Source organism: Kryptolebias marmoratus, linkage group LG15 (assembly GCF_001649575.2).
Source record: "Kryptolebias marmoratus isolate JLee-2015 linkage group LG15, ASM164957v2, whole genome shotgun sequence".
Classification (NCBI taxonomy): domain Eukaryota; kingdom Metazoa; phylum Chordata; class Actinopteri; order Cyprinodontiformes; family Rivulidae; genus Kryptolebias; species Kryptolebias marmoratus.
In genome coordinates this window covers 4,288,167-4,300,371 of record NC_051444.1, presented here as the reverse complement: position 1 = coordinate 4,300,371, position 12,205 = coordinate 4,288,167, and the positions used below count along the sequence as shown (strand labels likewise).

Sequence of the window (12,205 nt, the reverse complement as noted above, 5' to 3'; positions counted from 1 at the left end):
TTAGTTGCACTATCATAAAACACTCCAATGGTCCATTTCTCTAATTTTAAATGTTAATGACTTGTTTTTAGAGTTTTGTGGGGCGATTGTGAGGGCGGAGTTACCTCATTGGTTGGTGACGTAGAAGGAGGAGGGGCCAGCTGTGGCAGACCGCTGTAGTATACTGAGGAGGTTACTGTTGCAGTGTTTATCAGGAAAATGTAAGCAGAAGAAGAAGCAAGTTTTAATAACAAGAGTGCCGGTTTGAAAATAAACTTTGGCTTGTTTTTTAGTCTGGAGCAGTGTTGCCAGGTCAGAAATGTAGGATTATCGTACCAGAGACATAAAATTATCGTATTTTGAGGGAAATTATCGTACACCCGTCATAACCAAAATAACAAGTCTATTGATGCTCTAAAGTCACTCTAGTGTTAAATAGTGTCTGAAAGGCACTATTCTTTCCGTTTCCGGAAACAGATGCCTTCAGGGTTCACAAAAAACTCTGACAGGCAGTTGTGACAGGCTGATTACAACCGATTACAACCACACATTCACGGAATGGTTAAATTATCGTATATTTGGCCTCTTTTGGGATTATTGATCGTACATCGTACAGAGGGCAAATTTATCGTACAAATACGATATTATCGTACACCTGGCAACACTGGTCTGGAGTGATGCTGTTGGGAACTTGAGCCCCATATTTCACCAGAGGAACCCTCGAGCTTTACTATGACGTCACACAGTCTTCAAGGCGTTTCCCATCCAGACAGCTAGAAGCAGCCGGGCCGGTTAAACGGTCAGTCACCAGACTTTGGGTTGTAATTTTCACCATGAGATAAACTAACCACATCCATCAAACTTTCTTATCCTTTGAGAAGCTGAAGAAAGACACAGCTGTTGGAGTTTTGGGTCGGTTTACACAATTAATTGCGACGCACTGAACCATTTCACCCCCGCACTATCAGTATTTGCTGTTTCCTGCCTTGTTTGTGTTCCTGTTTTTGGCTCTCGATACATCACAATTCCAAGTTATCACGGAAAATGCTAAAGAGACCCTAGTAATTTCTCAATTTTTCATTATTAATTTTAAATTACTGTAATTTTTAGAATGCAAGATTCTGAAAACAAGCACTTTTTTTGACTTTCTTTTGATTTATATTAGCTTCAAAACACTTTTCATTTCACCTTTAAACCCTGGTTTCTATGGCAAAAGGGTTACCTTAGTACAGTTGCTAATGTAGAAGAGGTTTACATGAGTGTGCATCTGTGTGTTGGTGATGTGCGACATTATTATTTGAACTTCAAGCTCCAAACTGAGACACAGATAATGGCTAACCTGCCAGACATAACTTGTTACAAAGGAAGTGAGCTGCAATCACAAGTGACAGCAACATCAAGAAGAAGAAAGACAAGAAGGTCAAAAATAAGGTCTGAAAGAGGAGAAAAGTGCTGAAAGTGAAGCAGGTATGAAGCACTCAGGTCTGGGAAAGATGCTTCATCCGATTTTAGGAAAATTCTGGGAGCTCTCTGTACAGAAAGGAACAATCAGATGAAGAAACTGCACAGAACCCTGAGCCTCTCAGGCGTTTAGTAGAAAATACAAGCATGATGTAATGTGCTCCTGGCTGGTGACTTTAGAAGACTTTAGACTTTAGTTTGGAGCTTTGGAACTGGTAAAAATAGAACCTGCAGTCAGTAACAGTTGCTTTAACAGTGCAATTCTTTGAGTGCACACACAAATAATTTCCGATGCCTAAACATGAGCATACTTTACCCACAGGGGTGTTTGATGAGACATTATCAGAAGGTACTTAAAAATCAGGCGAGTGCAGAAGACACTGATAAATGACCTGTTTTGTGATTTAAGAGTGACAATGACTTCTTGTCCTGATTGGGTTGAAGTGCTCAAAAGTGCTATCCACATCCTCTGGAGTTGGTTCAGTGGCCAATAAGTTGCTCTAATAAAAAATATAAATAAATAAAGGCCTAGCATTCTTTGAAGTAATGCAAATCTCCCACCAGCTTTCATGCTAGAGTATTAAATTCAAATCGTCTTGTGTTCAGATATGACAGAGTTGTAACCATTTTGGTCAAGCCTTGAAAATAACATGTGCAATCTCATGCAATACTGTGAGATTTCATGCTCAGAGCATGTTATTAATAACTCTCAGCTACTACCACAACAAATTTTAGCTCAATATCTGTAAAACTAACTTAGATAAAAAAAAAACCTTCTTTGTGTTTGCTAAAGTAGATTAGCTGTGGTGGCCATGTTGAAGTGGGTCGACTCCAATAGTTAATTAGTTGTGAATGTCCATTCAAAGATTGCTTCCTGAGAGTTTCTTTAAAATCTGTTTAATGGTTGCTAAGATATTTTGCTGACAGACAGAGAGAGACTTTTGCCTTTTGGCAGTGTGTGATAATGAAGGAAGAAAGAGCAACAAAAAAGGTTGTAAGCACTAAACTTTTTGCATACAACAAATTTTCAGCACGTTTTATTCTTGTAAGTTTCAAGTTAATTTATATTGCCATCATTTGTAATCTGTCTTATTCCCAAACTGGCAACCTATCAGAAATACTTCACAAAGTTTAAAAATGATTGACCTTGACACCATATTTGATCCAACATAGAGTACGATGATCCACTGCTGGAAGTACTGACAGTATCTGTGGCTCGCACCAGAAACAGCTTCTACCCCACTGCAAGAAGTTATTTGGAAATGTAACACATGACTTTTGCACTGATGCATTACTTCTCTTAACTGCCATGACCGCAAAGAAACAGTCAAGAATTTCATTGTACTTTGCACACTGTAATCTGTACATATAATAAACCTACGAAACACATCTGCGAATAACCTCTGACAACAGTGTGAGCAAGTAGAATCAGTTTCAAAACAAACAAAGAAAAGATTTTAATCTCTCTATTCAAGCAGTCATGGCTGTACCATTTACCATTATTAAACAAATAGTGCATTTGGTACTACAGTAATGTGTTGGAGTAAAACAAACATTCGCCGTGTTTTAGGTCTGAACGCCGCAGTGAGGTGAACTGAGATCCAGACAGAAAGTTGAAGTTATGGAGGTGGATTTATTGAACAAACAGTCGCTGTGGCTGAAGAAGCAATCTTGTGGGTGATTCAATCCAAACAGTGATCGTGTTTCAAAGTGCAGCAGGGGTAATGCTGTTTAGTATTTCCTCTGTCCAAGAAATATGGAGTGGAGGGCGGCAGTGGTTGTGTCTGAGAGATCTGACAAAGACAGGAGTAGCAGCTAACAGCTTGCAGAGAGTATTTGGAAAGCTACAAACCTCAGACGTGACCGACTAGGTAACCGTTTATGTTGTTGGCGGTTTTGACACCTTAAACTAAAGCTCCAGTGGCTCCCTATAACCAAGCATGAAAACCAGTTTCTCATTCAGACGATTCTTATTGGCTCACTGGATAAGAAACAGGCTTTCTGTTGCCCTTTGGGCTAAATAGGCTTCTCCTGATTGCCCCACATTTCTGCAAATGTCACTGCACAGAGATAATGTCTTGTTGATGTCACCCTCCTCCCACTTAACCTGCTCAAACATCACCCTGTGGACTTTTAATTACTTTTTTGGAAACAGGATTGAGTCTAATGAAAATATCTAACTCATTATTTGCACCTTAATCACTCCCCAGTCTGACACAATAAATGGTACAATTCCTTTGTCTGAACATAATAATGTCCCAGTATTTTAGTGAAAATGAAAGTGTCTGTATTGGAGGCTAATCTGTTGGAGGTAATAATTTAAATACACTCCCTACATTGCATGTAGATTGTGCTTAAGTTCTTTATAATTTGGTGTACAACAGTCAATTTTAAACATTTTTTAATGCTTAATTAAGTTAATTCAGGTAGAGGTTTTTGTCTTATTTATCATCCATTTTCTTTATCCGCTTCTCCATTTATGGGGAGCTGGTGCCTATCTCCAGCAGTCACCGTGTGAGACCACAGCATATTACATGAATTTATTCATTTTTTTTATTTCTGTTTTGTTTCTCTCTGCAGATACAGTAAAATAAAAAAAATGTTCTTGTAAATGAGATCATTAACATGTATGCAAATCCAAACCTGATTTGTTGATTGGGAGTGGGGGGGGGATTGACTTCTTGTATCTCCTTACCTCTGTTTGGAATTTTGTGCTTTTGTCAATACATAATGGATTAATGGCATTCTTTATTATCTTTACAATAAAGTTACAGTACAAATAATAAAAGCACCATTAGGCAGTGTTTATGAGCATTGTTATTGATCATTGGAAATATTACCTTATTGACCTGTCTTATGAAGAGACGTCACTTTTAAAATGCAAATCTTTAATTCTTCTGTATTTTCTGCTCTCTGACAGACGCCATGTTGCTGGTCGCAGACAGACTGGTGGGTCCTTTCAACATCGAAGCAGTTATTGAACCAATCGACATTAAGATATCTGAGGCAATCATGACCATGCAGGACAACAGCATGCAAGTATCAGCAAAGGTATGGATCAATAATCCCAAATCAGCTTTCATCTTATTGTTTTAATTTGATTGTGATGCAAAATTATAATATTTAATTTAAACACAGGAATAAGTGGAATGTTTTAATCTAACTCAATTCATGTATTGCTTATATGATATCACACACCCTAGCTATATTTTATTAAACTAATGGTAAACATTAGCCACAAAATGTTCATTAAACACATAGTTTTGTTCTGTTTGCTGTCAGTGTTTGGTTATTTCTCTCATATTTGTGATCTATTAATAACCTTAATTAAAGTGTAGTTAAAGATTGCACTCTTAGTGCTGATCAGTGTTTGCAACATTTTAAAAGACCACCAGCAGCTACATTGTCACACCGTTTGCAGCTTTTCATCCTGTTTTTCGGTTCCTTCCACTTCAGGTTTTTATTCAGATCATTTCACGTATTCTGGCCCATCGTCGGGCAGGTGTTACAGAGGTCAGAGTGAATTAGATATCCCATCCTTTCTCATATCTGCAGGGCTTCAATGTCCAACTTAACCCATTGTCTGTGTCCTTCATGCCCTAATCCTCTGAGGGTTTGCTTGGCTGACAGACTGGACTGAGATTACAGCTTTCCTCCCATTCACATTGTAATCATTTCCAGTCCTTCCCTGAGTTTTCTGACACATATCAGATATTGTATTGTAGCTTCTTTACTGCTGCTTGAACCACTTAAAAATCACTTTGCCTGTGTGGTGCACGAGATACTGGAAGTGTAGTTGTGGTGAAAAAATCAATAAATATTAGAGAAAGACAACCTCTTGTCATGACAGGCATGAAAACCATAAGTGTGCTCTGCCACATACTGAGCCAGGGGCCAGCAGGTGGATCAGAGAGGACTCCTAATGACCCGTGCTGTTCGGGTTGGTGTTATTTTGGCCCTAAAAGCCTTCAGAGACCAAGTCACCTGAAAACAACCTGGTATAACAACAGACCTTATATGAGCTACAGACTAATACAAAATCCAGGCAATAACAGATCTGCACTACTCTGGCTACAAAAATAAAAGTTTAGTTTGTGTTTCAGGCAACTTTTTATCTCAGCAGTGATGTTTAAGTGAAATCAGTATGCCAACATTCCCATTTTTTTTTTCTTATTTTTCACATATTAATTTTTCAAACCAACCAATATCTTAATTTGACTTAAATTTACATGTATTTGGCAGCAAAAAATATTTTCAAATGTTGAAAAGGATTGTTCTCTATTCAGATAACTAAAGTGATTTTTTTTTTAATCTTCATTAAACTAAGTATGCCATTCTGAGAAATTTGTTTTGGTTTTAGGGAAATCTGCAACATGTCAATAGCTAATTTTGTTTTCTCCACCTTCACGACACTTATTCCTGTAAAAGGAGGCTTTGAGCTCTGATAGACACCATTAGTTCCAGCCTCTACACTTTTCTGTCTCAATCACAAACCACAAATTGAGCTGGGGCAAATTGACTGATGCTTTTTCAAACAACACTGTGTGTGGTGTAGCCACACTACAACTTCTGTGAAATAAAAATGTGTTTATTCCACTAAGTAGCAGCCAAGACTCAATGCAGAGTCTGTGCAGCTTTCTAACAATCTACATATTCAGCAGTGGGGTGAGAAAACCAATTACATCTCATAATGATGTTGAGATGTTCTGTTAATGTAGCAAAACTGGGAAGTGCTGCTTTTTTTTCATTCATACCAGCTTTTTTTTGGCTTTTTCATCGTGCTTAATGCTTCTCTATGGTAACTACAGCTCTCACTGTTCTGTTTTAGGTGTTTCAAGAGTGCGGGCAGCCGAAGCCATCAGGAGTAGGTAGGTCTGCACGGGGCATCTCAGATGTGTTTAGTGCTCGCTTCAGGCCATATACCCCTGAACAGAGGCCGACCACAGCAACTGGAACAAGCCTGGATAGACTGGTATGTACAAACAAGAGAGTTAAAAGCTCCTTTATCAAAAAGAATGAAAAGGTAGTAACATCATGATAAAATTAATTTTTTAATAAAGACTAAATGAACAGGATTTTTGTGGACTAATTTATCTGAAAGGAGGGGGTGGATTAACATGTCGCATTATCCGCCAAGGTCAAAACCATTCTGTGATATGGACTCGCATTTAAATTTAATGATTCTTTACCCGTGCTCCATTGCTCCACACTGTTTCATAAAATTTGGCTTTATAGTTTTCTGTAATTTTGATATACAAAGCACAAAAAAAAAATACACAAAAATATGACTCACAAGTGCCCAGAAGTCACAGAAGCCTGATTTACACAAGCAAATAGTGCCAAACCCTCAGTCTTTCTCACATATTTTGACAGCTCAACTGATGCTCAGAACTGTACAAAAGAGAGTTTTTGAAATATCATTGGCACATGCAGGCTTGGCGGAGGCATGCTGTGTTTAAGGTCGACTTACTGGGGCATAAGTCCAAAGGCCAGAAAAAACAGAGGCCTGCTCATGTAGTCCATATAGCTCCCAGGTGCTGCGTGACTTCCACCTTTGCTGTACTGTGAGTTCAAATATTTATTTTTCTCATGATCACCGCCAGCAGTTGCAGAGAACTCACAAAGGTGCGTGCATTTCAACAATACCTCTGCTGACAAGCTGCTTAAACTGGAATCTTCACTGTGTTTATAACCGCAGAAGAAACATCGCATATCTAATTGCTATTGCAGTAATTGCTGAAAAAAGAGATAATAAAAAAGCAAATTGTCTTCAACAAAATTAAAGAAAAATTCAGAAATATTAAAGGTATTCGTAGCAAATTATAAAATCTAAAATCTAAAACTGAACTATATCAAATGGTGCAGTGTGAAAGAGTTTACTCAAGTAGTTTTCCAGATATACTGATGTTGATATGCAATTCTGAAACACGGGTCCACACTCAACGTAAACAACTTTTATTTGCACACTTTACTCAACAAATTTGAGCTTAAATAGGTAGAACTGAGCTGTTCTTAGTCACTTTGGCTGTTTCTGAAGGCAAATAAACATAGTAGCCATTCACACAATGTTTTATTTAAGGACACATTAACCCCTGATAAAAGAGAATAAATGATGATTTTTGTATGATTCTTTTTTTAACCAGTCGTCATGATATTGCAATGAGTACCTTTAATTATAAAGCTCATAAATGGTCTGCCTTAGCTACCTGAAAACATTGCTTTAGGTTCAGTATAATGCTGGATTACTGTCATACTTTTGAATTTTAAAAGGAAAATTTATGTATTTTTTTAACACAGAGCAGCAAGGTAAGGACTAAAACAAAAATTAACAGCTGAAAACAATTATCTGTAGCATATTTTAATGTATTAGTCCAATTCTTTACTGTAGCCAGCTACAAGGGGATGAACATCCCCGATGGCTTCAACTGGTACTCTCTCTACTTGTAGTGTATCTTGATGGTCCTAACCAATGTAGACAAAAATTGTCATTCAACAATTAATATCTCAAACTCCACTAAAACAAATTCAGTCCAAATATAATTGTGAATGCAGGACAGGTTATTGTTATTAAGCCATACTTTTATTTCATGGCATAAATGTGTCTTCTGGATGCTCTGTGCAAAAAAAAATGCTTCATGTGATTTCCCCCTCATCCATCGAGTAAATCCTTCCATCAAATGCATTCTTCCTTTTGACTAAAAGGTGCAGTTGCTAATCTCATGTTGTATAAGTTGTAAAAAAAGGATTAAAATGGAAAATATGCAGAAGCAGTGAAGCGATTAAAAGCTGCAGAGTGTACTGTAGGAGTCTTTATCAGTGGTCTATTCTGTTAAGCTGTAATTGTAACAGATGAATACATTGAATAAACCAGAATGGATGTGGAAAATGGGGCCAGACTTCTGCTGAATTTTTGCACATCTTTACATACAGTCCAAGCATGAAATTTTTAAACAAACCTTTACTTTCCAGCATAAACATAAAAAGAGTGAAATCCCAGAGAAATTCCTCCAGTTTACTTATTTTTATAATGTGCTGTGATGTGTACTTATCCCCACTGCTTTGCAAAGATTTGAGCTTCTTTCAGTAAATTGACTTGAACTGCTCAGGATGAGAGTTAGCTACTCTACATTATTTCTTTAAAAGTGTAAATAAATTATATGTAACAACTAAGGAATAGACATAAGCATCAGTAAATTTTACTAAGCCTATCTGATTCCACTGAATTTGAAAAATTCAGCTATTAGACCACTTCAGACTAATTGTCTTCATTAGGTTTTTAGGCAGGTCTTGATTTATGCGTTGATCAAATTAGATGGCAGAAGATTTTTTTTTAACTGATTCCACTGCACTTCACAGCAATTCATTGTTTATCAAATGGTTTGAGGTACTAAATCTCACAGGCTGGTGAATGGAATATTTCAGCAGCACCATTTATCATTTAACTTTTTGCTTCACTAACTATTAGACATTCTTTGCTCCAGTTCTCTCTCTCTTTCTCTCTCTGTCTCTCTATATCTCCAATGTCCAATTAAATCTCTTTCTTCTTCATTTCTCTGCTGCTCCCAGAGGGTTGTCTGGAGGACAATGCAACACAGTGTAAGCCTTCCATTCCTCCACTCGCTTTCACCCAGTTGTCTCTCTTGTGGTGTTTTAATCAGCCTGCCCATTGCACTTCACCTTTTTATATTCAGCGCTGGTATTGATTACTTGTTTGAGACATGGTTGTTTATTGACTTTGCATGTGTTATATTCATCTTTTTTTTTAGAAGTTCATGTCTGGTGTCTGGAATACCTTAAATCATCAGAATGACAGTTCAATGCATAGAACTAAGGAAGGTCACTTTTTAATTTTTGCCAAAGTATAATCTGCCTAAATTTTTTTTATGGGTTTGCCACATGTGTTCCACGATTCAGGGAAAACATGTTAAACTGATATGAAACTTTAGATATTTTACCTCTATAATTGGAAAAAGTTAACTTTTTATTATTCTAGGGAATAATAAAAATACAGGTAACACTGGGATAAATATATGGTTATGAGCAGAAACAAGAGTATTTGCTGTCATTTTTGATCGTTTTAAATGGGTATAGACAGACCAGATTTGTTTTTCTTAACAGATTAAATCAATGTTGTTTGCATGAATCTGATCAATTGGAAGAAGTAAACATATCATGTGTCTTTAATTATGAAATTACGCATGCACGTTATGGCTTGCATCATTTTCCTACTATGATTGACTTTCAAAGGAACACAAGTGTGAGATCTAAATATATAATGTTGTGGGTCACAAGACTGATTGCTCTATTGTGTTTGCTTTCACTTTGCATGTTAGTGGGTTTGATTTGCAACACCAGCATGAAATTGCATAATTAGTGGGGTTGGCAGGACTTTTCTGTAATCATACTGTTTGACTTAAAAGTGGATGGAAACACGTGTTCAAAGCATTTTTCTAAAACGACTGGTGTTTATGAATGAGTGAGATCTAACTCATATCAAAAAAAAAGGTATTTTCCTTTTGGTAGAGTTGCATTCTTTACACTAATTAGAAAAATAAGAAAATCCATCCATCCATCAATCCATCTGCTTTACTCACTTTTTACCAGAGTTACCGGGTGTTTGTGCCGACCTCCAGCAGTAGGGGGGGTGAAAGGTGATGAGACAGACAGCCATTCGTGCAAATTTAAAGCAATCAGTTAACCTAGCATGCGTGTTTTTGGTACGGTAGGAAACCAAAGTTAACCCAAACATGCACAGGGAGCACATTTAAATCCCACACAAGAAAGTCACTGCAGTGAGGTAACAGCTCTAACCACGGCTTCGTTGTGCCACCTGAACCAAAAAAAAATGGTTGTTATATTTGGGAGGTGGATAAAGAGAGTGATAGAAAAGTCTTTCAATATTAGCATAGCAAAAGACAAAAAGAGGGCAGATGAATAGTATTTTAGAGTAAAGAAAGAAAGAACCAGCTAGTGAATAAAAGAAATAAAGGAAAAACAAATGAGCCAACCATCCAACGAAAGAGAAAGAAATCAGAGTACACACTGTCTAAATTAAATATTTACAATTTTAATTCACACCTTTAAATATTCTTTTTTAATATCTGCACTCATTTTGCACAAATTAAAGTTGCTATAAAATCTACTGCATTGCCTAAACAAAGCCTCAAAAGGCAGCTAGCATGTATGTAAACGGCATTTTCTTCTGTAACTTCATTACTTCAGAAACAATTATTTCCCACTGACAAAAAGGAAACATCAGTCTTCAATCCTTGTAGAGATAACTGTTGGTTTACTTTAAATAGTCTTATGAAATCCACCATCTGTCTAATGCTGGCATGGTTTGAAGAGAAATCAGAAAAGTTTACTGAATCTACAACAAATATATATCTTTTATTTGTTTTGCCAATGACAAGCAGAAGTGTGGGATGGAACGGTTTTGACAGAAATGGTCATTTTGCTTGAGGTAATTTTGCTGACAGGACCTTGCTGTTAGCCTCTCCATTACACAAACAGCAAAAAATAAATAAAAATAAAAATGTGATGGATGTCCTGGGAGGATTCAATCATTGATTTGTTTGACCATTTTCTAAATATTCCAGGCCGCCTTAATGGGCTGTTTGTTGTTAAGTGTGGTGGAAATGGGGATGCAGTTGGAAAGAAAGCAAATTAGTCATTAGCAGCGGCCAGGCCTTTCTGCACGCTCCATTTAACTTTGTTTTAGCAAGACCAGGAAATGATGTGGCAAAAAAAACAAAAAAAAAACATTTTTACAGAGACACAAACCTGTTAAATAAATGAGTGTCTTCAATCACTCACAGTAATTTGGTGTTGATTTGTATCACCTAGCTCATCTAAGTGAAGATTTGTTTCACTATACTGAGAAAACTAAAATACTTTAAAAAAAAAAATAGAAAAACTGAGAATTTGAATGCATGAAAAGAAACCCAGAGTTGATAACCATTGAGCTTCTGAATTGCTGTTGGCAACACAGTTCCCAGAAGTAACTTTCTTCAAAGCAGAACAATCAGTCAAACACTAATCATTCTGCCCGATACAATTGCAGACACAACTGCCAATTATGATCAGTGGTAACACAGCCACATTTACCGAATCTATGAGTCATGCCATAAAATGGATACAGTTACAGCTCTAATGGAATTGTGGCACATAATGCAGATTTGTTCTATAGAGTTTTTTGTTGTTTTTTTTTTAGTTTTGCTCTGTAATGGCCTGAGCTGAGCAGATCAGCTGGGGAAAAAAAAGAACAAATGTTGAGACCAGTTAATCACACTGGCATGCTAATTCAGTATACCGGTACTTGGCATGCTGAGCTGATGGTCTAGCAGCAGCAACAACCATGGGGCATGAGCGCTGATGGGCTTTCTAAACCGACTTTCTAATTGTGCTGACGAAGATTTTACAGAAAGAAATTTAGTGCATGTCTTCTTTACAATAAGTGACTTTGACTGTGGCTGTGCCGTAGACTGCACTTCAAGAACGTGTATTATTGTGAGTGTATCCAACGTTTATTATTCTGATTAATCACAAATCAGTTGATGCTTTTTTCCTCTTTATGAAGCTTATTCATGTCTAATAACTTTGCTGGTTAGGGATGTGCAAAAACACTCTGAATTTGTTAGTAATTACTCAGTTGTTCTTACAATAATCAAGCCACCCCCATCTTGTTCTGCCAGTCCTGTCTAAAGAAACAAAACTATGAGTCAGAAACTTGTAAAAATAGAGCTTATTTGTAATTTACATATGA

At 36.9% G+C, this 12,205-nt stretch overlaps 1 protein-coding gene across 2 annotated transcripts in view; it reads left to right on the top strand.

Annotated features, from left to right (window-relative positions):
- The window catches only part of gpc6a (glypican 6a), a 149,711-nt gene that overhangs the window by 113,878 nt on the left and 23,628 nt on the right, over positions 1-12,205 (top strand). Inside the window, exons 5-7 of one of the 2 annotated variants that reach the window (XM_017405200.3) lie at positions 4,361-4,491; positions 6,269-6,412; positions 9,007-9,036. In XM_017405200.3, coding sequence (XP_017260689.1) covers positions 4,361-4,491; positions 6,269-6,412; positions 9,007-9,036 — 305 coding nt within the window. The remainder of the gene's footprint in view (positions 1-4,360; positions 4,492-6,268; positions 6,413-9,006; positions 9,037-12,205) is intronic. The other variant, XM_017405206.3, reaches the window with a different exon arrangement.